Here is a 23782-nt window from a genome sequence, read left to right as displayed (position 1 = left end):
ACATTGACAGCCATTTGCCTAGATCAGTTAATGATTTTGAAATCTGTTTTTCTGGGTGACGTGCCACATAGAATCAATGTAGTCACATCAGGCAGAGGAAAGACATGGGAGATGTGTTCCCGAGATAAAGCATATTAAGAATAAGAAATGCTCTCTGAGGATGTCGTGATGCTATAGTGCTACCTCTCTTGGGCTCCTTTGCCGTTTCAGAATTTTCAGTATTGGAACTCTTCCTTCACTCTGTTACTGACCATGGTCCTTTTGTCCACAGAGAAACACCATGTCCCGTATCAGAGTGCACGTAGTGCCTAAGCTTGCCCCTGCCCTGAGATCAGCTAAATACCAGACACTAATTTAATCCCCCAATTACTCCTCTGTCTGCTAACACTTAGTTGATTCTATTTAAACCATGTGGTTGTCCGTGTGGAGGGCTTAGGGACACGGAGTGAGGCCTGAGTAACTGACAGAGCCCTCTCCTTCATGTGACCCATGGGGATACATCTTGTGAGCAGAGGACATACGTATATCAGCCCCTGACGTCTATACCAAAACTGGTCCTATGGACACAAGCCAGATGCCGTTCTGGAGTCCAGAAGGCGAGGCTCAGACAGCTGGCAGCTCTAATGCAGGCACAGTCCCTGCTCCCAAGGCTCTCACTCTCTTTGATTGCTTTTGTCTCAAGTAAAGCTCATAAAGTCAAGTGAAAGATAATGACATATCTCAGTCCAGTTGTGAACCTGTAATCAGAGTTAGCAGGTGAAAAATTAGGCAGGCTGTATTAGTGACAGGCGTCATGCAGTTTATTGCTGAAAGATTTTTGCATGCTTCTTAGATGCAAGTCAGTGCATATATTTGGGGTGATGCTTGAGGAGGAGGAGAAATCCTCTGGCCACAGGGCTTTGTAACAGTCCCCATAGATGAGTCAATAAATGGTGCTCAGGCGCACATCGGCCACCATTCAAGCTTATCAGGACAGCTCCTCTGGCCACTCTGTGGGGCCACTTCCTCTGAAGACTTAGTCTACACATTGGTATACACGAGATGGAAAGATTTTTAAAACATAATTTCTGGTCTCAGGAATTGTACAGAGCTTGAGTTTCTCAGTGTAATGGTCAGGGAATATTAAAAATTATGTGTGAAAGATGGATTCTCTTCTTTTAATAGGGTGACTGTCTATCCAATTTATTCTTTAAACCATGCTTTTGTGAGTGAAGTGGGGACTGTTAATAATTATGTTGGGACCATGGCTGTAGACCAGGAGTGTCCCTAGTAAATCGGGACATACGGTTGCTGCACCTCATAGTGACTGGAGTGCTGGGTCTGCTGTAATACCCATAAGCTTCGTAGCTCCTAAATGGAGCCAAAAGTGTATCAAGGCATCCACCCAACTTACTGCTACGTGTCTTCTCAGAGAGCTGACCAACAGTCATCTGGAAAGTGGCACAGCCCTTGGTGAGACCTGAATGAAAGGTGTAACCAGGCCACTATTTCAGACCAGGGTTTTGGTGGAGGGAGGGGGAAATGTCCAGCCAGGACCACTGTGTTTAAATACCAAAACTTCAGTCCTAAAGGAAACAGTTTATAAATCAACCAGGGGCACTTGGATCACAGTTGGAAACTAGGGCCCAGGAGGCCTGAGAATTCTATTACCTTCAGAGGAAAAACCCAGCCGTGAATTTCTTGTGTGTTGAAAACCCTGAAATTTAATTTTTTTTAGATAAAAAAAGTTCCTGTTGTGTTTTGCTACTTAATTGGTAAATATGTGATTAGTAAATTACTCAACTAGTAAATTTGTTTCCATGTGATAACAGTAAATCACTTCTCTTTTTCACAAAACCAATTTAACAAAACCAAACTTATGGAGAAAAACCTGCATATCATAGTATTTTGTGTTGACTTTTTTTTTTTTCTTTTGCCTGCATATTTTCCTATTCCATTTCCTGCATTATTTAGACCAGCAGTCCCCAACCTTTTGGGCACCAGGAACTGGTTTCGTGGAAGACAGTTTTTCCGTGGAGGGTGGTAGCGTTGGTTCAGGCTGGTAGCGCGAGCGATGGGGAGCGGCGGGGAGCGGCGGGGAGCGGCAGATGAAGCTTCACTCACTCACCCGCTGCTCACCTCCTGCTGTGCGGCCTGGTTCCTAACAGGCCCCAGACTGGTAGCGGTCACAGCCCAGGGGCTGGGAACCCAATTTAGACTATGCATTCATCTTTAGTGTGGGGAAGAAAATACCAATTTGGCCCCAATTTGTGACTTTGATTTCAAGTTAGATTGTAAGTACTTTCACTAAATTGTGGTTCATATGAGCTTATAATTATAATGATAGAGTGGAAATTTTATTTCTGTTACATCTCCCTCCACAACTACTACCCCCTCCCCTTGACACAGGTATAACTGTACTGTATAAACCTATGGCGTATCTTCTGGGGAACGTATTGGGGAGTCTTAACATTTGATGCGTGACGCTGTGTGCTGTTGTCCTTGCATTCGTCTTAGTGCTTCATACGTGTTTTCTTACTGAAATAGTCATTAGGAGCCTCTATGTGCATCATACTTTTCTGCAAGTAGCAAGGACCAGGTTATGTCCAAGCATATGAAGTCAAGTTCAGTTCATGACTGTGATATGGGGATTTTCTGACCCTCCAGTTTGCTCCCTTGACCTCTCCAGGCTTATTCTCTTGTCAGCTTCCCGTCAGTGTGGTCCCTCTCTGTAAGGGCACCAAGCCCGGGCAGCACTAGTACACCTGTAGGCAGTTACTAGCAATGCCCCAGTGGCAAAGCCTGCATCCCCATCCAGATCACCTAGCAAAGGAAGAAGGTAGGAAGGCCGTCATTCTGCATGTCATAAAGCCCCCAGTTGCTTCTCAGCAGGCATCGAGGACCAGTGCTTTCATTGTCTCCTGTTTTAGGCTTTCTTAGTTTGAACCCAGCTCCTTATTAACCCAGATAATCTGTTCCCGGGGTCACATGTGCCTCCTCCAAGCCTACAGTGCTGACGTCACCATGGCTGCAGGTCTCCTCCCTGGGGGAATGTTCTCCCTAATCAGTCAAATATGAATCTCTAAAAACCTCAAACCTGCCTCTAATCTGGCTTCTTTTTTAGTGCTAAAACTCCTAAAGAAAAGTGTGCTTGCTTTCACCTTGTAAAGTAGCCTTTTTTCTTACCACGAGAGAATTGAAAAGGGTGATCCTCCTAAAAGTAGTGTAATTACGAATGTTTGTGTTCCTTTCAGATAAATTATCAAGTCACTAAAGTGCAGTGATGATGCTTCTCTTCTGGTGTGTGAAGGCCTCATATTATGTGCGCTAATTTAATAGAATGTGTAATACAGACATAATTAATAGGATTGATGATTAATTTTGAAAAGTGAACAGCTTTGTCTAATTACTTATAATACCCATCATTAGGGAATTCATCCTTGTCCTAGAAGGAAGCTAAGTAGTAATTACCCAATCATTTTAATGGAACATCTTCTGATTCCCTAATTTTTTTATATTCCAGCTTCCTACACAAATACACACAAACTTAGATTTTATTTTCATAGGCTTTTTGACTGTAATGATGGCTTAAAGAAAGGGGAACAAGAATCAAGAGATGACTTGAATGTAGATCGGGGTGGGGGCACGGGGAGGATAAAAGGCCTGGTGGGAATTCTAATGTGTGATAGCAGATTTGATATGTGGTTCCTTATAAACAACAAATGCCTTCGCCATGACAGACTTCACCATGCAAGATAGCCTTGATAGCCTTATCACTGACTACATGCTCCATGCCTTTCTAACCTTTCTGGAGCAAAAAATTATTTCGGTGCTTCAGTGAGATCTTTATCCCATCACTCCTAAAGGGCAGCAAACAATTAAGCCCAAAACCCTTACAGCACCAGCACTTCCTGTGCCTGAGGGGATGCTTGTCCTGACACATCACCCTTGCTCTGATGTTGGTGTGGGTGATGCTTCTGTGAAGGGCCAGACTCTAGCAACTTCTGTCTAGCAAGATCATCCCAGCAGATCTGCACCATGGCCAGGGGTGCAGTCATTCCTGAATGTTATTTTCATAACTATTATATTTATATTATCTCTTACAAAAATATTATAAAGAAAGGCACTACCTTGATCATAAAGATCTTTCTTAATTTAATGTATGAGGTGTGCAAGCTCATATTGCTGCTACATCATACCTGTTGACTTTGGAAATGTCGATGCTCAGGTGCCCCCCCCAGCCCCCCCGCGATGAAGAGTTGCGTAAGCAACTCTTGTGTTGGCCAAGTCATAAGTATGACTCAGTGCATAGAATGTTGTTTTGAAACTTAACCATTTGGCAAGCATTTTTACTTATTTGTAACCATGTGTTATTTTAGAAAATATTTGAGGTCATATATTTAGAGATATTTATATATCAGATATTTAGATATTTTTTGGCTGGAAATCCCTGAGTCAGTGCATCTTTCTCATTTAAGTTTTTGTTGAAGGTTAGTTATCTTGGGATGATAGTTGTTTGTGTGTTATGTGTGTGTGTATGTATATATACACACGCATATTTATTTCATAATTTGGTGTGAACAAAGTTATGATACTCTGATTACATGTCTTCAAGTCGTCTAGTATCTTTTAAGTGTCTTTAAGTATCTCATATCTTTAAGGATCTCTGAAAACAAGTTCTATTATAGATGGTACATGAAAAAATGATTTTCTTGTAGGTTGTACATCTGTCTGATTAGAGGTTAGCTATTTTTTAATATTTTTATATGTCTTATATTAATATTTGAGTTAGAGCTTTCAGGTGGAGTCCAGCTGGCTTGGCACTCAGTCATGATGGTGTAATTCTATTTCCTCTCCATAGTGATCTTTAACTAGCAAATGGTTAATGATGTTTCCTCTTGGTAGGGACCATGCCTATGCTTTACATCAAGTCAGTCTATCATACTGCATTCATTTTTTGCTTAGATTTATGTTTATTTGTTTAGGTATCTTTTAAAGATTTTTATTGGAATATAGTTGATTTACAATGTTGTGTTAGTTTCTGCTGTATAGCACAGTGAATCAGTTATACATATACATATATCCACTGCGTTTTAGATTCTTTTCTTCTATAGGTCATTACAGAGGTTTTTTTTGTTTTGTTGTTTTAAATATTTATTTAATTATTTATTTATTTTGGCTGCGCTGGGTCTAGGTTGTGGCATGCAGACTCTTAGTTGCGGCATGCGGGCCTCTTAGTTGTGACGTGAGGACTTCTTAGTTGTGGCATGCGGACTCTTAGTTGCGGCATGCATGTGAGATCTAGTTCCCTGACCAGGGATGGAACCCAGGCCTCCTGCACTGGCAGCTCGAAGTCTTACCCACTGGACCACCAGGGAAATCCCGTAGGTATCTTTTCTAAGAGATAAATACAAATAGTATCTCTTTGGAACATCTGTTGATTATTGTGTATTTAACTCAGCCCAGGAATCAAACAGTAAATATTTAATTCAGCATCTCTAAGATATACAACCCACAGAACTAAATGTTGTACATTTTTAAGCCATAATGTTATGATACTGGCATCATCATTGGAACACTTTTCACAGCTGTTTCTCCAGTATGTTTTCGTAAAATTAAAAACTTCTGTATTGGAAAGAGAACGTACTTTGACCCCATTTCTGGCACGTTCTAGCTGTAGGTCTTAGTGGTAGGACGTAACTGTAGCTCAGTTTCCTCATCTATAAGATGGGAATAATAATATCATCCTGTGCTTCACTAAAGTGCTATGAAAATTAAACTACGTAATATACATATATGAAAGCACTTGGTAAACAGTGAGCAGGATATGACTATATATTGGCTCAGAGTTACAGCTCTCCTAACACAGGGTGCACCTGACGTGGGTAACAGGCATGACGTGGACTCTGGTATCTCACTTTAAATATGGCATCCGCCCTTCTGCAAGAGAAAGGCCTGGATATTGCGTCACAATGATAAGTTTTTGAAGGACGAGAATATCTGAGAAAACACTTTGGTGTGCTGTACCTCATCCTGCACACTCTTTGCTTAAATAAATAGCACATGACAACTTCAGTCACCTTATTGTGACCCCGGTGGAAGCAGCATGCTATCTAAGGGGTTGTAGTGCAGCTGGGTTGTGGCAGTGCCTGGCCCCAGACCTCAGCACTTCACTGTCCTCCCATACCTCTGGATGTCTCGCGGGAGAGAGAATGGAGCTCTTTTATTTTTCTGTTTGCGTTGAGAGGCTAGTCCCATTTGAGGAGTCCAAGGACTCATTGTGCGGGATCCACTATGATTCCTGGAAACAGAGGTTGTGGCATTTATAATCGGGCAGTGTTCATGTCGGAAGGAGCCCCAGGGTGCTTCCTGCACATTCTTCAGAGCTCTCAGTTCCCTGGGCCCCTGCTTCACAGCCCCGGTGGTCACAGTTAGTGCCGAGTGATTTTAAACAAAAGGGAAGGGAAGCAGGATGCTTTTCTGTGTAATGTTTAGGGAGTGTAAGACTGACGGCATTCTGGTTGTCGGGCACGGTACTAACTTTGGAACCGGTCTAAAGTTGTCCCAACAAAAATAAACAGGGTTTGATTTCAGTTTGTTTATTAGGTCCTGCCCTCCACCCTAGGAAACATCTCATCTTGCTTATCCCCTAAGCAGCTTTCTCTTCTCACTTCAGTATCCTTTCCAGGCCCCCGGCTGTGTAAACAGAAATTCAAGTTGTTCTAGTTAACTTGGGGAAAACCTCTGAGTGGCATTTCTTTGTCTGGGCTCCAGCCCCATATTCTTGTTTTAAAGACGTCTGCTGCACAGAAGGGAGGCTGGCACTGGTGTTTCCAGAGATTATTAGCAGGTGCCTTTTGCCTCTTATTTCTGCCCAGGAGGCCAGCCCTGACTGTGTACCCTCTAATGAGGGAGGAACAACCCTCTATAGCAGGATTACATTTCAGCGACAAAATGCAATCAGACCTGAAGTCAGTCTGCAGACCCACCCGGAGGCTGCTGGTGGAGTGTTCCTGACAGCTCTTGGGCTCTGACAGGATGAACCACCTCCTGTAGGTGCAGAAACTCCTCTGGTGCAGAAATTGGCCACGCTGGGCTTCTACCTCAAAGTTTTCTTAGCCTATGTAAGAGTCAGTCTTTATACTCTTTATCAAGTTGGAAATGGAATGTTTCCTTGAACTTCTATCCATGAAGTGTTTAATCAACCCATAACAGATGCTCAATACAAAGATTAATAAGTTCTATTACTGAGAAAGTCCATCCTCTTTGCATGAAGTAGGAATCAGCCAGAAGTTACTATGTTTAGCAGTTTGGTGAGATTTCTCTTGGTGGAACTCAGGGAAGTTTATAATTTCTCTGTTAGCTTGGAACCCTGTATCATCACCTGTTCTTTCCAGTATGTTGAAGAAACCTGAAAGGCTCTTTTCACCTTTATAAAGAGACCTGAACTCCTGTCCCAGAAATAGAATAAAATAAAGCAAAAATGGGACTTTCAAGAAAAGTCTTAAAATCGTGGTCAGATCTGCCTTTACAGCAGTTAAGACATTGTAGAGTTTGGGGTTTTTGAGCACAAGCCACCCGTTCTCCTTGCTTGGCCCTGCCATAAACCTTTCTCTGCTAAAAAAAAAAAAAAAAAAGCATTATATGGAAATAGGAGTCAGCCTACATGGCAACATTTGTTTCAGTTTTTTCTTTTTATATAAGTGAATTAAGAGCAGATGTTTTATTTATTAGAAGCTAAAAGTTATAGGATAAAGTATGCAATTTTTGAGGTTAATCAGTAAAGGTTTTTTTGCATTTTTAGGCAGAAAACTCTAAACATTTGCTGATAAAATTACTGTGTATTAGATTTCTGCCTCACTGAAATTGCCTAGGCCGCCAGCGTCTGTTTTTAGTAAGACTTCAGTTGAGTTCCACTTTTATATTCTTTTCCAGTCTGTGGAGGTCCACCGAGCCAGCATGTTCAAAATCAGTCGTCCTCTTCTATGTCTGCAAATCTCTGTCCACTTCTTAGTGACCTGCTTGTTTATTTGCTCAGATTCCTTCTTCATTCTGATTTCTGTTTGTCTCCACTTTATGTAAAAAAAGTAAAAGCTGGTTTCTCAAACAGGAGGCACCCACGTTCCATTGATCCTCCATCGTGGAGTTTGTGCCCTGAATGTGCCCAACTTGGGATATAAAAATACAAAGGATATCGCAAGGCCAGGGATCACAGTGTCTTGTCAGCTAAGAGAAAATAAAGTATAAGGTAATAGTAGCATCTAATTCCTTTGTGGGAGTTAGAGAGTATTTGTAATGCACTGTTACAGTCATAAGCCAAAATTTTAAAAAGCACTTCCTCTATACTTACCCAAGTCAGCTGTGTCAGTGGAAACACTTGGCTGCCTTTTGCACTCTCTTCTAAGTCTTGTGTTACCCATAGTGTACCTGATACCTTTCTCCACCTGCCTAAATGACTGCACGAAAGTTTTCTTTAAAATCCCTCGAACCTCGGGCTTCCCTGGTGGCACAGTGGTTGGGAGTCCGCCTGCCGATGCAGGGGACACGGGTTCGTGCCCCGGTCTGGGAAGATCCCACATGCCGCGGAGCAGCTGGGCCCGTGAGCCATGGCCACTGAGCCTGCGCGTCCGGAGCCTGGGCTCCGCAACGGGAGAGGCCACAACAGTGAGAGGCCCGCGTACCACAAAAAGCAAAAAAAAAAAAACTTAAAAAAAAAAATCCCTCGAACCTCAAACTTAAACTGATTTGAAGTATAATATTACTAGCAGGGCCTGCAGTTTGCACAATTTTTTTCAAATCATTTGGCACATCTGTTTTGAACTGAAATCACACGGAGCTGAGGAGATCCTCAATCCAGGAGCATCTCCCCGAGGGCAGAGACCCCCGCCTGCCTTGTGCACCGCTGCACCCCTGGCGTTTAGAATGGCGCTCTCTACAGCGATGTGCAGAGAGATCGAGCACCCACTGCACCACTGCGCTGGCTTGTTTTGCAGTGGGACTTACTCTGAGAGTAAGAGCTGCATTTATTTTCTCGGCCATGAGCATCCCAGAGTAAATTACTTTTCAGGTCTCTAAATAGTACGTTGGAGATTTGGAAGAACTGATGCAATTTCTAAAGCTGCCGAACTTCCTCCCCGGAAGCTACTCCCACACCAAGACTCTGACTTCATGGCCATCACTACCAGAGCCTGTGCGTCCGGAGCCTGTGCTCCGCAACGGGAGAGGCCACAACAGTGAGAGGCCTGCCGTACTGCAAAAACAACAAAACGAAAAACCACCAGAGTTAGAACCTGAACTATCTATGCAGGAACGTTGTCTCCTGGTAGAAATGGAAAAGTCCAACTGTAATGTAGATTCTAGTGGATTTTAGGTTTTAAAACCTTTCACAAAGCAAAGGTGGTGGGGAATCTGGAAATGCTTTCTTTTCATCATGGTCAGATTCAGAGCAAGGCCCGAGCTACTACATCAGTGACTCCTGAAATAATTGGACTTTTATAGAGGAAGAAAATGACATGATTCTAGTATCCGGGTTTTACTGTTAATTAGCTTTATAGTGTAATTAGTAAAATAGCTCAAGAGTAAAAGCAAAGTCCAACTTTTAACAGCCTGGTAAGCCTCTTCTTATCTTAAAAAGAAGTAAGATAGCGAGGTTCAGACAGGTGGAGAGGTCAGCTCGAAAGGAGTTAACATTTCAACGCCTTGCCATTTCTTCCTCAGCCCTTTCGGATAACCAGAATTGAGGAAAAGGAAAAAAAGGAAAAACCACGCTGAGTTTTCCAAACTCTATCACTGAAAGAGATCACATATTTTTATTGTAGTCAAACATGACGCAAGATAATACTGCTGCTTTTTGAATCCAAAAATATAAGACATATGTCTGAGCGCTGCATGAGTTAAATGGCTGGCCTGCCTGAGGAGCTATGGGCATGAGTGCTCCAGGCTCCTGACACACGATGCTGAGAATGACACAGCAGTAAACCACCATCCTTTAGCAGGGAGGGACTTTGTTTCTGATAGAGGCCAAAAGTCATTTCAAGCCGATCTGATGGATAAGATAGAGGCCAGAGCTGAGGAAACCAAATACCAAAGCTGATCTAAACCAAGGAGTAGCCATAAAATAGTGACCGTCTTCCTTGCCTGTTTTCAAAATTTGGCTCTGGATGTCATTGCAAAAGGAAAATTCCAAAGCCGTATGAAGCAGGGGCAATATCGCCAGAGTACGTTTATAGCCCTCAACAGTGACTACGTAGAAAGGGATCACATGTGTTTGGGTATGTAACTCCTGCTGTGTTTGTTTTAAAAATAAACCTTATTCTATTAGTGTCATACCTCACGGTTTCCTTGGAACATTCTTCTCGAATCCTCTTCCTTGAGAGAGAGAGAGGAGTGTTAAATAGAAGTCTGCCTGAGAAGAACCACAGCCTCAATAACCACTGTATCTCCACTCCCTGATAGGATTATGTAGATGTCTGATGCAGTCGGTGGAAGGGTGATCTGCCTTTGAAGGCAAAGACCTTGAGCCCCAACAAATGTAAGGGGTGGGAAGTCTAAGTGCCCATTCTCCAGAGTCAGTGAGCAGTACCCACTTTTGTTTGTGTGGACCAGATCCTTGCCCAGGAACATGGAGCTCTCTGAGGTTATCCCACTGGGGACGAGGCAGGCAGACAGTGTGCAGGGGCTGTGGAGGTGTGTGTGGTTTCCATCCTGGCCCTGCCACTTCCTAGCCATGCGTTTTGGGCAAGTTACTTATTCTCCCTGTGCTTTGGTTTCCTGTGGAATTCAAATAACACCCTGTTCCATTGGCCTGTGGAGAGCATGTGGAATTGACTAGTGAAAAATGCTTGGTTAGGGTGGTCCAGTGGTTAAGACTCTGCTCTCACTGCCGAGGGTCCGGATTCAATCCCTGGTCGGGGAACTAGGATCCCACAAGCCATGTGGCACAGCCATAAAAAGAAAAACAAAAAGCTTGGTTAGCACCATGCCCAGTACATAGTAGGCAGTCAGTAAGTGGGAGTTATGATTATCATTAGGTATTGAAGAATAAACCTAATGTCACTGTCAGCATAAGCAACCAGTTGGAGTGACGAATACCACAGTCAGAATGAAATGGACAGCCCACTCGATAACCAAATATAAACTGTTCCGGTTACTTTTAGTTGGACAGTTCCCACATCTCTATTTCTGCATCCCTCTTCAGCCTTAAAGCTTAAAATGCTTTTATATGGACTTTCAATTAGACTGTGCTGTTTCCCCCCCCCCCAACTACAATGACTTCATTAGTTTATTATTTAGAACCGCAAATTGGGTAGATTAGCCACCATGTCTCCCTGTAAACCAAGTCATTTCTAAAATTTTCTGACAGAGCTTTCTCAGATTGACCCAAGTGTGCCATGGGAGGAAGTGGTCCATCCAGGAAAAGAAATGAGCGTGTAAGAAATAGGGGCGGGCTTCCCTGATGGCGCAGTGGTTGAGAGTCCGCCTGCCGATGCAGGGGACGCGGGTTCGTGCCCCGGTCTGGGAAGATCCCACATGCCACGGAGCGGCTGGGCCCATGAGCCGTGGCCGCTGAGCCTGCGCATCCGGAGCCTGTGCTCCGCAGCGGGAGAGGCCACAGCAGTGAGAGGCCCGCGTAACGCGAAAAAACAAAACAAACAAAAACAACAACAAAAGAAATAGGGGCACTGGCATTTGCAGCAACATGGATGCAACTATCGAGATTATCATACTAAGTGAAGTCAGACAGAGAAATGTAAATACCATATGATCTCACTTATATGTGGAATCTAAAATATGGCACAAATGAACCTATCTACAAAAACAGAAACAGACTCACAGACATAGAGATCAAACTTGTGGTTGCCAAGGGGGGCAGGGGGTAGGGAGAGGGATGGACTGGGAGTTTGGGGTTGGTAGATGCCAACTATCATATTTAGAATGGATAAACAACAAGGTCCTAATGTATAGCACAGGGAACTATATTCAATATCCTGTGATACACCATAACAGAAAAGAATATTTAAAAAGGATGTATAGGGACTCCCTGGTGGCCCAGGGGTTAAGAATCCACCTGCCAATGCAGGGGACATGGGTTCGAGCCCTGGTCTGGGAAGATCCCACATGCCACGGAGCAACTAAGCCCATGCGCCACAACTACTGAGCCTGCGCTCTAGAACCCACGAGCCACAACTACTGAGCCTGCGTGCCACAACTACTGGAGCCCACACGCCTAGAGCCCATGCTCCGCAACAAGAGAAGCCACTGTGATGAGAAGCCCATGCACCACAACGAAGGCCCAACACAGCCAAAAATAAATAAATTTTTTTAAAATGGATGTATATGTATAACTGAGTCGCTCTGCTGTACAGCAGAGATTGACACAACACTGTAAATCAATTATACTTCAATTTAAAAAAAAAAAAGAAATAGGGGCCCCGGGATCCATTAGTCAACTGAAATTCACAACATACTTTCAGGCCTCTGTTTAGATCCCTGGCTTTTCAGATGAAATTTGCTCAAAAGAAAAGATGTTTCTATAAAGCCTCATTGACTAGAATCTAAGTCATAAAATCTAATCTAGTCTAATCTGGGCCACATAGCAGCCACCCCAGAAAAAATTAGTCAAGGCTTTTACAAAAAGGAGTCCTCATTTATTTCACATGAAAATTCCACAGAGTGGTGACCAACCCATGTCTTAAATGTGGCTTTGTTTTATTTATTTATTTTTTTTATTTTTATTTTTTTGTGGTACGCGGGCCTCTCACTGCTGCGGCCTCTCCTGTTGCGGAGCACAGGCTCCGGACGCACAGGCTCAGCGGCCATGGCTCACTGGCCCAGCCGCTCCGCGGCACGTGGGATCTTCCCAGACCGGGGCACGAACCCGTGTCCCCTGCATCGGCAGGCGGACTCTCAACCACTGCGCCACCAGGGAAGCCCGTGGCTTTGTTTTAAAGCATGTTTGAAGAAACAAACTTTACTGTTATGAAATATATTGATACTGCGATTCAGACTGATCAGATGTGGAGATACCACGAAAACTGTTGCCGACTCTGAAATGGGGCTGGTCATGGATTGAAGTCCATATCCTCAAGCCAGCTGGCCCTGACATAAAACGTCCAGTGCTAACCGTGGCTCAGCCCCGGTCCCACATTGGATCCAGCTTGGCCTCCACCTGAAAAAGCTGGAGAGCCAAAAAGTTGTCCACTGTTCCAGAGAGGCCCAGGCGCAATTGAGGCCACATGAAGAGGGCTCTGTGTATTCCTGGGAGGGTAAGAAAGGGAGCTGTTAGGTAGAGCTCAAGGCAAAGAATGTGGGCTTTGCGGTCAGATGGAGCCAGGAGGAGATGCCGGCTCCACCGCCTACTGGCTTGGTTACATCTAGTTCCTTCCCCTCGCTGAACCTGAGTTTCCCCAAGAGTAGGATAGACACAGCCCTACCTCAGAGCGTTGCCGTGAGGCTGGGCCATGTGAGGCTTTTGAGCACAGCACCTGGCTACCACGGACGCTCAGCAGACGCTAGCTCTCTTCTTCAGTGCTTGGCCCTAGATCCTTCTCTCAGAAGCATCCCTCGTGCCTCTACCACCTGCGTCGTCTGACATCCAGTCTGTACGGAGATCAGCTGTGAGAGTGCTGATCATGCAGATCTTAGGTCTTGCTGTGATCCAGCTGAGCTCTGCACACGAGCCTAAACACTGGTTTTCGACTTCTGGGCAGACCTTGAGATACCTCATTCCTATAATCAGGTCCGTTTACAGGGTCTTTTGGGGGCCACTGGTCGGTCCCTTTTGCACTCTCTGCCACCTCCAGCAAGAGACTCATTCTTTCGGCCCCTGCCTTCAACCAGTGATTGATTGGCATCTGCCTCTGTGCTCTACCCACCCCTCCCTCACCCCCAGTTGTTTAAACCTGATAAGATAGCTTCCTGATCTCAAGTTGGAGTTAATTCCGTTGAAAATGAAGTGAAGTAGAAGGTGAGATGTTTCCACGGTAATCTGATGAGGAGAGCTTGAATGGAATAGAGCTAACTCGGTAGAAGCACCTGGAAGTTGGGTTCATGGTGGTCAGCCCCTCCCTGGGGGGGGGAAGAGCTTCGTTGTGGCCCCTGAATCTCCTCGGGCCCCACCGATCAGACTCCAGCTCCACAGCTGTGTGCAGAGTCTGCCGCAGCATCTCTGTGCGGCTCCCATTGAATGGGATTCACCATTTCTTTATCGTATTGCTGCACTCAGTTGAACTCTTAATCTTCATTGAATTCAGAAAAAGATTTATTTTTGTAACAAAATCAAATGAGAAACTTAAGTTTCATCTAATATGTCGTCGAAGTTCTTGGTTCAACCTACTGCCTCCAAGGCATCCAGAGTAGTTACTCTCCCTCTTTTATCATTTTATAAATACTCTTTGGGATAGTGATCTCATACAATTACTGGATGAGTAGCTGCATAGACACTACGTTATGCTGTAGCTGAGCATTTGCTCTCTGGCACGTCTTCTGTGGTTTAGTTTTCTTGCAGACCATTGAAATTCTTCAGAGTGGGTCAGTAGCGTCCAGAAAGCACCACACCGAATGACCAGGTTCTTTAGAACCAGGCTCAGACTAAGCTTTTCTCTTCAGAGAGAGAGAGCGAGAGCGAGAGCGAGAGCGAGAGAGAGAGAGAGAGAGAGAGAGAGTGAGTGTGTGTGTGTGTGTGTTGGGGATGGGAGGGGAGGTTGATAATGCATGCACATATCTGTTTGAAATCATCATTTTAATATTGTTGCCTTATCAAGAGTGACTCATACGCATTGCAAAAGAAAAGTTAAAGAGAAAAATTCACCCTTGATTCTAACAGTTACTGTTAACATTTTCGTTTCTTTCCAGTTTTAAATTTTCCTCTTTACATGGTTGAGCTTCTACTATACATGATGCATTTTAACAGCTGCACGATATTCTCTCCTATGATTGTATTGAGTCATTAAAATATCCCATATTGTTGGACACAGGTTTTTTTCCCCCAATTTCTTGCTATTGTAAACAATATTGTGATGAACATCTACATATAAACAACTTATTTTAGGCCTTTTCTGATTATTTCCTTGGGATAGACTAGAATTATTGGATCAAAGAAGCATAATGTTTTTAAGGATACATGAGGGATACCTGCCAGTTTTGCCTGTTACCCCACATTCTCACCACTGGTGACCAAAATGTGTTCCCTTTTACCTTGTTGAGCCCCAAATCAGTTCTATCCTAGAGGCAGCTTCATGATCATGTTCACACAGAAAGGCTAAGAGTTTGAAGGTCAACCGCTGCAGCTCTGACTGACCCACTGGAATATCTGGTTTGATAAGGCTTGACCAGGTCCTTGACAGGCTCACCAGCTGTTTATTTGTTAAAGCAGGCAAGTGACTCATGTATTGGAATCACCTCTGCATCACCTCCCACTGCAAGAAACAGGGTTGTCCTTCACACCCCCACCCCCCTCACTGTCCATATTCCTGACCGCTGTTTCTCAGTAACAGCTCTCAAACCTAGCCTTGCCCTTCTACCTCCGTCACCTCCGCGTTAATCCAGGCCTTGTAACACATCCCGGTGAACAGCGTCCCCATCTCCCTGACCCTGTTTAGTCTTCCACATTGTCCTATGCCTGAGTTCTCTTCTTGAAGACAAAGCTGGTAAGGCCCGTCCCCTCCACTGCAGGAAGGCTCTAATTCTGTCATTGCTCTTCAAGGCCCTTTACGATCTGATCCTAACTTCATCTCCAGCCATCCTGCATGTGGCCCTCGCTCCTCTCACTGTCATTCCAAGATGGCAAACTGTTGGAGGCACCACCGTCTACTTGCAGTGTCCTTCCTTCCAGCTTCTTTGTCTTCTGTTCATCCCTCGAAGTAAAACTAAAGCATCAAATCCTGGGTGAAGCCTCTCCCAGTTCCCCCAGCAGACGGTTGCTTCACCCTCCGTGTTGTGTTGTCCAAACTCCACGTTGAATTCACAGCACTGTGGCTGCTGCGTGGTGCCTGGTGAGGAGTGCTGGTCGCCAGCCTGTCTCCACCACTTCTGCTCAGTCCTCTGGGTCAGGGTCCTGGTCCTGCCTTTTTTCCCATTGATGATAAAAGTTTGTAGATGAATGTAAGTGAATGAAGGTCTTTGTAATGTTTAACACATAATTACTATTTTTAATGTCTTAATTTTATAGATAGTTTTAACTTCACAAATATTCGCATTGATTTAATATCTCAAGATGTAATAAGTGTTTTTGCCTAGATCTTAAGAAAATACAGACCAGTGCTTGGCCTTGATTTGAATTTCTTTTATTACGAAGTCCTCATCCTTTTTTTTTTTTTTTTTTTTTAACTTTATTTTATTGTATTTTATTTTTGTGGTTTGGGGGATATTTGCCAAATATACCCTCTCTCCTGGCAAAGGAAATTTTTATTTCCCTTTTTAAAATAAATTTATTTATTTTATTTATTTTTGGCTGTGTTGGGTCTTTGTTGCTGCACGTGGGCTTTCTCTAGTTGCGGTGAGAGGGGGCTACTCTTCGTTGCAGTGTGTGGGCTTCTCATTGCAGTGGCTTCTCTTTGTTGTGGCTCGCAGGCTCTAGAGCACAGGCTCAGTAGTTGTGGCGCACGGGCTTAGATGCATATGGGATCTTCCTGGACCAGGGCTCGAACCCCTGTCCCCTGCATTTGCAGGTGGATTCTTAGCCACTGCACCACCAGGGAAGCCCCCTTATCCTTTCTGTGCCTCTTTCTCATTCCCTTCCTCTTCTTCTCTAAGAAGAGAACTGGCAAAATGCCTGTGGGAGGAAAAGCACAGGAGAAGGTGATGGACGAGATAGGGTGGGGAGCGTAACCTTCTCTTCTCCCAGGTCCTTGCACAGTAATACGTTACTCAGGTTTTATACAGCAGTGACATTGGTCCATCGTGTGAGCTGTTACAAGGTTTATGTGAAATATAATCAGTAGAATTGCCTTACGAAGAAATGCTTCCTTTCATAAAGAATTCTCTGCATAATAGACTCTAGATTTGATGGCAAATCTAATGTCCTCAATGACGTGTTGGCTCAAGGTCAGTATATTACTTGAATTAAGTTCATTAAATGATTCTACTTATCCATTTGACATGTACATTTTGCGTATCTTAATGAAGTCACCTCCTCTAAGGATTTCAGATTATCAAAAACTTCTACCATAAATTTGGTGTGAAAGCCTCCAAGTGAGTTTTTAAGGTTAACATTCAGTGCACCAGAACCCTTTCTGTGGAACACTCAAAAATACAGTTAAGTACGTTTTTAAGTAGATATTGAAAAAGAATTTCTGCTTACAACTAGAACTTTCTGTGATTGCTTAATATCCCTTGCTGAACATCAAGCAACAGTAATGAGAGAAATAATGAAAATGCATTGGGAAACAGAGAGATTATGCATTTTAACACTAGACAAAGAGTCCTTTCCGTCCTTACTTATAACACTCCACAATGGACCAAGACATACCTTTGGAAACACAAAACCCTATAGTCATAGGACATTATTAGTGCCATTTAGTCAGGGGCACATGCTTGAGTAATTGGTAAGAAAAGAATGTAGATTCCAAAGACAGATATTTCTGCCTGTGACCCTCCTCTGGAAAAGCTCAACAGGAAGCTTCATGCTAGGTCTTTACAGAGTGGTTCCAGCCTCCCAGGAGCGCTTGGCTACAGAGGCTGGGGTCCTGACGCCCTGCATATAGATGTTCCTCATTGCCCCTCAGGCATTGTGGGTTCTGTCCTTTGTGCCTGAGCAGTGAATACTGCCCCTCTCAGAGCTTCCAAGGTGCCTTCCAGGGAGAAGACACCACTTCTTTCCTAAGGAACTTTCCTTCCAGATGCCTTTATAGTTTTTCATTGACCGGTGACCAGTAGTGAATGGAGCTGCCCATAGAACCTGAGCATAAAATCTCCCCAGATTTGTAGGAGTCATCCAGTTATCGGCCTGGCCAGTGACGGGGAGGGGCTGCCCCACCCTCATCCTGTGTTTCTCCATTAATTGGCCCCATCGCTGATTTGCTGGGCATTGGGCCTCATTCTGAGATCTAGAGGAAATGTGACCACTAGTAAGTTCAGAGAAACCAGGAGAAGGTGTTGAGTCAAAGAGAAAGGAACTTTCAAGGAAGAGGTTGGGAGAGGGAAGATGTGAGGATGGTAGGAGAGAACGGAGAAAAAAGATAAGCAGAATCTGTTAAGCTGTAAATTCTTATACATAAAAAAATAGCTCTTAAAAATACATTGTTCTCATGGGCTTCCCTGGTGGCACAGTGGTTGAGAATCCGCCTGCCGGTGCAGGGGACACAGGTTCGTGCCCCGGTCTGGGAAGATCCCACATGCCGCGGAGTGGCTGGGCCCGTGAGCCATGGCCGCTGAGCCTGCGCGTCCGGAGCCTGTGCTCCGCAACGGGAGAGGCCACAGCAGTGAGAGACCCCCGTACCGCCAAAAAAAAAAAAAAAAAAAAAAAAAAAATATATATATATATATATATATATATATATATATATATATATATAGTTCTCAATATGTATATATATAGTTCTCAAAAAGCATAGTTTGCTGGGGAAAAAAAATGGATTGAAATGAAGTGAGGTTGTTTTTGAAGCAGGAATGTCCTGGTTACTGAGAGGGAAATCCATCTAGCATCCCTGAAAAATGAAGGAAATGGTTATCTCAATGCTGATTCCCTTCTGGGAGAGCACAGGAGGCCTGCCAGTTCCCTGCGACAGACCATTGTCATTCCTTATCATTCCCCTGCATCGTTTACACAGAGATTAACTGGAGATGGGAATTTCTTCAGTTGTTTCTATAAGTATACTCAGCTGGACTTTTTCTCTCTTTCCGTGGAACAGAACCTCTGATCCTGTCTCCCTACCTATTTGTATTTCAGTTTTAGTTTCTTCACGTGGTATGTTCAACAGCCATGCAATGATTAAGTCTGTATATTTTGCAATGACAGTCTAATGACTCTTGGCCAACGGGTATCGTTCCCAGCTGGTGGTTATAGCTACCACCTGTGTCAGCCTCAGTGGCCCTCGATCAGGTTCAGGCCACAAGATGAGAGTTCAGAGGCTCCTGCTGAGCAGAGGAAAACAACAGTGGGGGCTGGGGAGGTGGACGTTTTACCCAGTTCTGGGAATCCTAGAACATGTTGCGACTGTGTAGAGCTTTCCCCCTTCATGTCTCAAGCGTGATGAGAAGTTGTGTTTGTCCCATGGAGCGAGTACTCCACCATGTGCCATTCTTTTCCCTAGAGGACACAATCCCGAAGAAGGTGCTGTGCCACTTCAGCGGGAAGGCCTACGCTGATGAGGAGCGCTGGGACATTGACAGCTGCACACACTGCTACTGCCTGCAGGGCCAGACCCTCTGCTCGACCGTCAGCTGCCCCCCACTGCCCTGCGTCGAGCCCATCAACGTGGAAGGGAGCTGCTGCCCAATGTGCCCAGGTATCTAAGCCGCTGCCCTGCCCCTTTTTAAGCTGTGATGTTGATTCAAGAGGAAGCTAGAACAGACTCAGAACCTCCCCCACCCATCCCTTAGCTCCTGTGGCCCAGACAGAGACCTGGGGGGTAACTTGAGAGCCCGTGACCATCTAGGTGAGTGCCTGAGTTTGGCTCCATGCCGGTATTGCTCTCTTCTGACTTGCATTCTCTAAAGGTAAGTGGCAGGCCTTATGGGTGTAACAGACCTGTGACTGACACCTGCCGTATCCGAGTAGCACAGTTTTAGTGCAGTGTTGGACGAGCCTAGCGGAAAAGGTCCATCATTGGACACAGTAGGGAATGCTGTTCTGAGGTGAATATCTATCAGAACCAGAATGGAAGAGCTGCATGTAAAGAATACGATGCTGGTCCAATCTTTCTTCAGTTCATCAGTTCCAGTAGTACCCAGGCCACCCCGTGCAGCCTTCTCCCAAGCCCTCCCGTGAACTTTCCATCTCTTCCCACCTAGACCGGGACCACGGAGCATGCCCCCAGCTGGCTGTTGCAGAATCACATGCCTACGTCTGTCCCCACATTCCACCCTTCATGTCAGCTCAGTAATCCGCCTCCCGGTTTCAAACCTAAGTCCCCCACAGCTGCCCAGATCCTCCCCCAGGCCTTCTCCTGGTTTCCGTGTCTGTGTCTCCTGCCAAAACAGCTCCTTTGTTTTTTGCCCCTCGTTCCCAGCAATGCAGGACCTGAGCCCTCGGCAGGACAGCCTCTGGGCAAGTGTTCCGGATCTAAAGCCCTGAACACACAGGCAGTCCAGACCACACAGACCAAAGGGAGGGCTCACTCTAGGAGCCCAGAGAGGTCCTGAGCAAGTGAAAAGCCCCTCCATCTTCACCTCGATTCTGTGTTTTCTTGCAGCATTGTATTAGAGACTCTTGCTCCATGCAGCACGGTGGGCTGGGAGTCAGGGCAACTTAGAAGGGCATCTACACCGTGCGCTTGTAAAATGGGAGAGCCAGTTAAACCCGAAGAGTTTCACTGAGCTCTGCATACGTTTGCCTTTTGTTTAGCTGTTGTGCAGACTAGCCCTAATGGGCACTTCTAAAAATGCCCATATTCTGCCAGGTCAGGAGGCTGAGTCCTTTTCGGATCTCTTATTGGGTGCTTTTCATAGTTTAGTCTCCTTGGCCTTGTTTAAGGTGTAAACCGAGAGTCACAAGTTCACTTCTGTGATGTCGTATCCCTCGGTGTCCATATAGGGAAAAAACAAAATCCTTAAGTGTTTTGCACGAGAAGAATGAGGAAAAACATGTATTTCTCATTGGAGTTGCTTTATCTATTACATTTCACCTGTTTCACAAGTTTCATACCAGTTTTCCTAGTAATATGCTTTGAGCAGTTCAAATGGTGAAACTTGATCTTATTTATTCACCCAAGATTCATTTCGTGCCTACCCTATGTAAGCACTGCTCGAGGCCCTGGGGAGACAAGGGTGAATCCAACAAGTCCCCGTCCACACAGCTGATGGCTTCGTAGGGAGAGACAGGCAGCACATAAGTAAACAGTAAATAGCGCACAAGATGAGGATAGGGGTCACAGAGAAAACACATAGCGAGGCCGGGGTGGGGGAGGAGGGGCTTAGGCAGAAGAGGAGACAGGATGTTCTGATAATCCGGGAATGCCTCACTGATCAAATGACATTTATAAAGGGACTCAGAAGGGTGGCAGGAATCATGGGGTAGAGGCAGAATCTCTGCGGTGTAGGCAGGACAAAAGCCCAGGGGCTGGGAACGTGCCATGAACATTCAAAGAGAAGCAGGGAGGTTGTGTGGATGTGACCCCATGAGCAGGGAGGGTAACTAGAGGAAAGCAGAGAAGTCGCTGTGTGCCAACACACAAGATCTCATGAGCGATTTTAGAGTTTTGTTGGGCAAGATAGAAACTCGAGGGTTTTGAGCAGAGCAGGGATGGGACGTGACTTGCAGGAGTGGAAGCAGAGAGGCCGGTGATGCAGGTGAGGGCCGAGTGTGGCCTGGACCAGGACAGTAGCTGTGGAGGTGGGAGAAATGGTTGGGTTCTGATTCTAGTGAAAGGGTAGAATCCATAGGATTTGAACGTGATGTGAGGAGTGAGAGGAAGAGAGATGCCAAGGGCGACTATAATATCATTTTTGACTGAAACATGGAGTTGCAGCTCTGGTGTAAAATCAGTTTGGTTTGGGGAGTTTTTAGTTTGAAATCTCCACTGGATATCTAAGTGGAGATAATGAATTAGACCAGTGAATCCGTCTGGTCTGGAGTTCGGGAGAGAAATTGGAGATGGATCTATAAACTTGAACGTTGTCAGCCACAGGTGGTTTTTAAGTCTTGAGACCGGACAAGGTCACTCAAGGAGTGAGTGGATATAGAGAGGAAAAGAGAGCCTGGGACTGAGCCCAGGAACCCTCCAACTGTGGGATCTGGGCAGGTGGGAACAGAGAGTGAGCCCCTGCCACACGGGGAGAAACTGAGAGAGCTATGACCTGGGAGCCACGTGGAGAGAGGGTAGGAGGAGGGACATCAGGTGAGAAGCAGGGACTGACTGCTGTGCATTTAGCGTTGTCCTAGTGGTCGTGACGAGAGCCATTTCCATACCGTGGTGGCGGCAAAATCTACTTAGAGTGGTTTCTAGAGAGAAGGGGAGGGGGTGAATCAGAGACAACCATGACACAGCCCAGCTACGGACCACGAGTGCTAAATTCACAGATAGGATTTTCCTGTGGGGTAGAGGGGGGTCTTGGAGGCTTTCACTGAAGGACTGAGCTAGACCTTGAAAGACAGGTGGGTTCTCTTAACTGGACTGAAAGGGTAATCTGACCAAAGACCCTGAGACAGAAAGGTCAAGGCCAGATGCCCCTGGAATAGGGAGTTCTAGTAGCGGGAAATGAGGACAGAGAAGATGACTTTGGTCAAGATTTTCAGGGCCTTAACTGTCAACTGGAGAGGTAGATTTTGTCCTTTGTCCTTCGTGGCTTATTTTTGAGCAGATGAAACACAAGATCATGGAGGCGCTTTGGGGAGCCACACAGTGATCTGTAGGAGGACTGAAGCAGAGAGACCAGAAGCCAGGACAGCTGTGACTTGCACTGTAGACGTCCCAGGTGTGTGATGATTAGGACGCAAATTTAGGTGATGGCGGCAGGAACAGAGGGAAAGATCCACTCTCCTCGGTTGCGAGTTTAATAGAGGAAAGAGTGCAGGTTTCACCAACATCCTGCTCATAACTAGAGATTTCTCCAGCGACTTCTCAGTCAGCATTTCCTGTTGGATTGGAATTGAATTTCTGTTAAGTCCCCCTGCTGCTTCTGAGGTATTATTCCTGAATCATTTCTCCATCTTATCTCAGAAAATTTTGCAGTCTGGAGAGCTCTGCCACCTTCCATTTGATTAAGTGTGGCCCGCCAGGAAGCCTGGATTCCTGTCCCAGCTTTCCCCTGGGCCCTCTGAAGTTTCAGGTTGCCGATTCTCACCTGGAAAGCTCAAGCTACTTGGCTTTGTCCCCTACGCACATCAGCTAACATTCTGTACAGCCTCACCCTTACAAAGCACTTGCCCCCTCTGCCATCTTTGGATACAAGTACCAGACCTGTGAACTCATTTGCTGGCTAGTACTTGTCCCATTGTATAGAAAACAGGGTCAGAGAAGTTAAGTGAATTATCCAAAGCCGTGCAGCTAGTTAGCAGAAGACCCAGGAGTCCCCAGTCCTAAGTTGACTTACGGTTCCATCTCCCAGAAAATGGTGTCCTTGTAAGCCCCAAGCACCCTGCCCCATATCCAGAAAAGGGCATTTTAAGGAGGGTGGCTCTTACAGTGGGCCAGGTGCCTCTGACTGTAAAATACATCCCCAGTAAGTTGTCTTAGGTTCCTCTGAAGTTCAGGTCAAATCTGACCCCAGTTGTAATTCTTTAATTGTGACCAAGTGCCCGTGATCTATGCCACCTGGCCAGGTAAAGTTTTGTGTCACTCCCCTGGCCGTGTCATCCACAATGCCAGCAGCTTCGTAAAGGACTCTTGTAGTAAATGCTGGAAGCGTTCTATTTTAGAATTGGGGTTGAATGCAGTCTTTGGCCATGGCAAGCCTGGGCCTAGGCTTGGAAGCACAGCAGCACCCACACTTCTTTTTGTTTCTTCAAGCAGTTTTTTTGCTGAAAGATTTATCCTTTTTGGCAAAACTGCTCAGAGGTGGCTTCTCTCTTAAGTTCACATCAAAGGGAAATGACCCTCTCCCCTTAGGCTTGAGGGCTCTGAACTAAAGCTTTGAGTATTTTATGATAAAGAAGGAGGCGTGGGTAGATTTTAATCAGAGCCGAACTGAGTTTAGTGGAGCAAAC

The 23782-nt window shown here is 45.2% G+C and overlaps 1 protein-coding gene across 8 annotated transcripts in view; it reads left to right on the top strand.

Moving 5' to 3' along the window:
• CRIM1 (cysteine rich transmembrane BMP regulator 1) overlaps positions 1-23782 on the top strand; it is a 211980-nt gene that overhangs the window by 178693 nt on the left and 9505 nt on the right. For 5 of the 8 annotated variants that reach the window (XM_067007818.1, XM_067007816.1, XM_067007817.1 and 2 more), the window contains 2 exons: positions 19230-19424; positions 22438-22551. In XM_067007818.1, coding sequence (XP_066863919.1) covers positions 19230-19424; positions 22438-22551 — 309 coding nt within the window. The remainder of the gene's footprint in view (positions 1-19229; positions 19425-22437; positions 22552-23782) is intronic. The other 3 variants (XM_067007819.1, XM_059079292.2, XM_059079289.2) reach the window with 1 other exon arrangement.

This window comes from Kogia breviceps, chromosome 11 (assembly GCF_026419965.1).
Source record: "Kogia breviceps isolate mKogBre1 chromosome 11, mKogBre1 haplotype 1, whole genome shotgun sequence".
NCBI lineage: Eukaryota > Metazoa > Chordata > Mammalia > Artiodactyla > Physeteridae > Kogia > Kogia breviceps.
The sequence above is the reverse complement of the archived record's forward strand: the minus strand, read 5'-3'. Positions and strand labels throughout refer to the sequence as shown.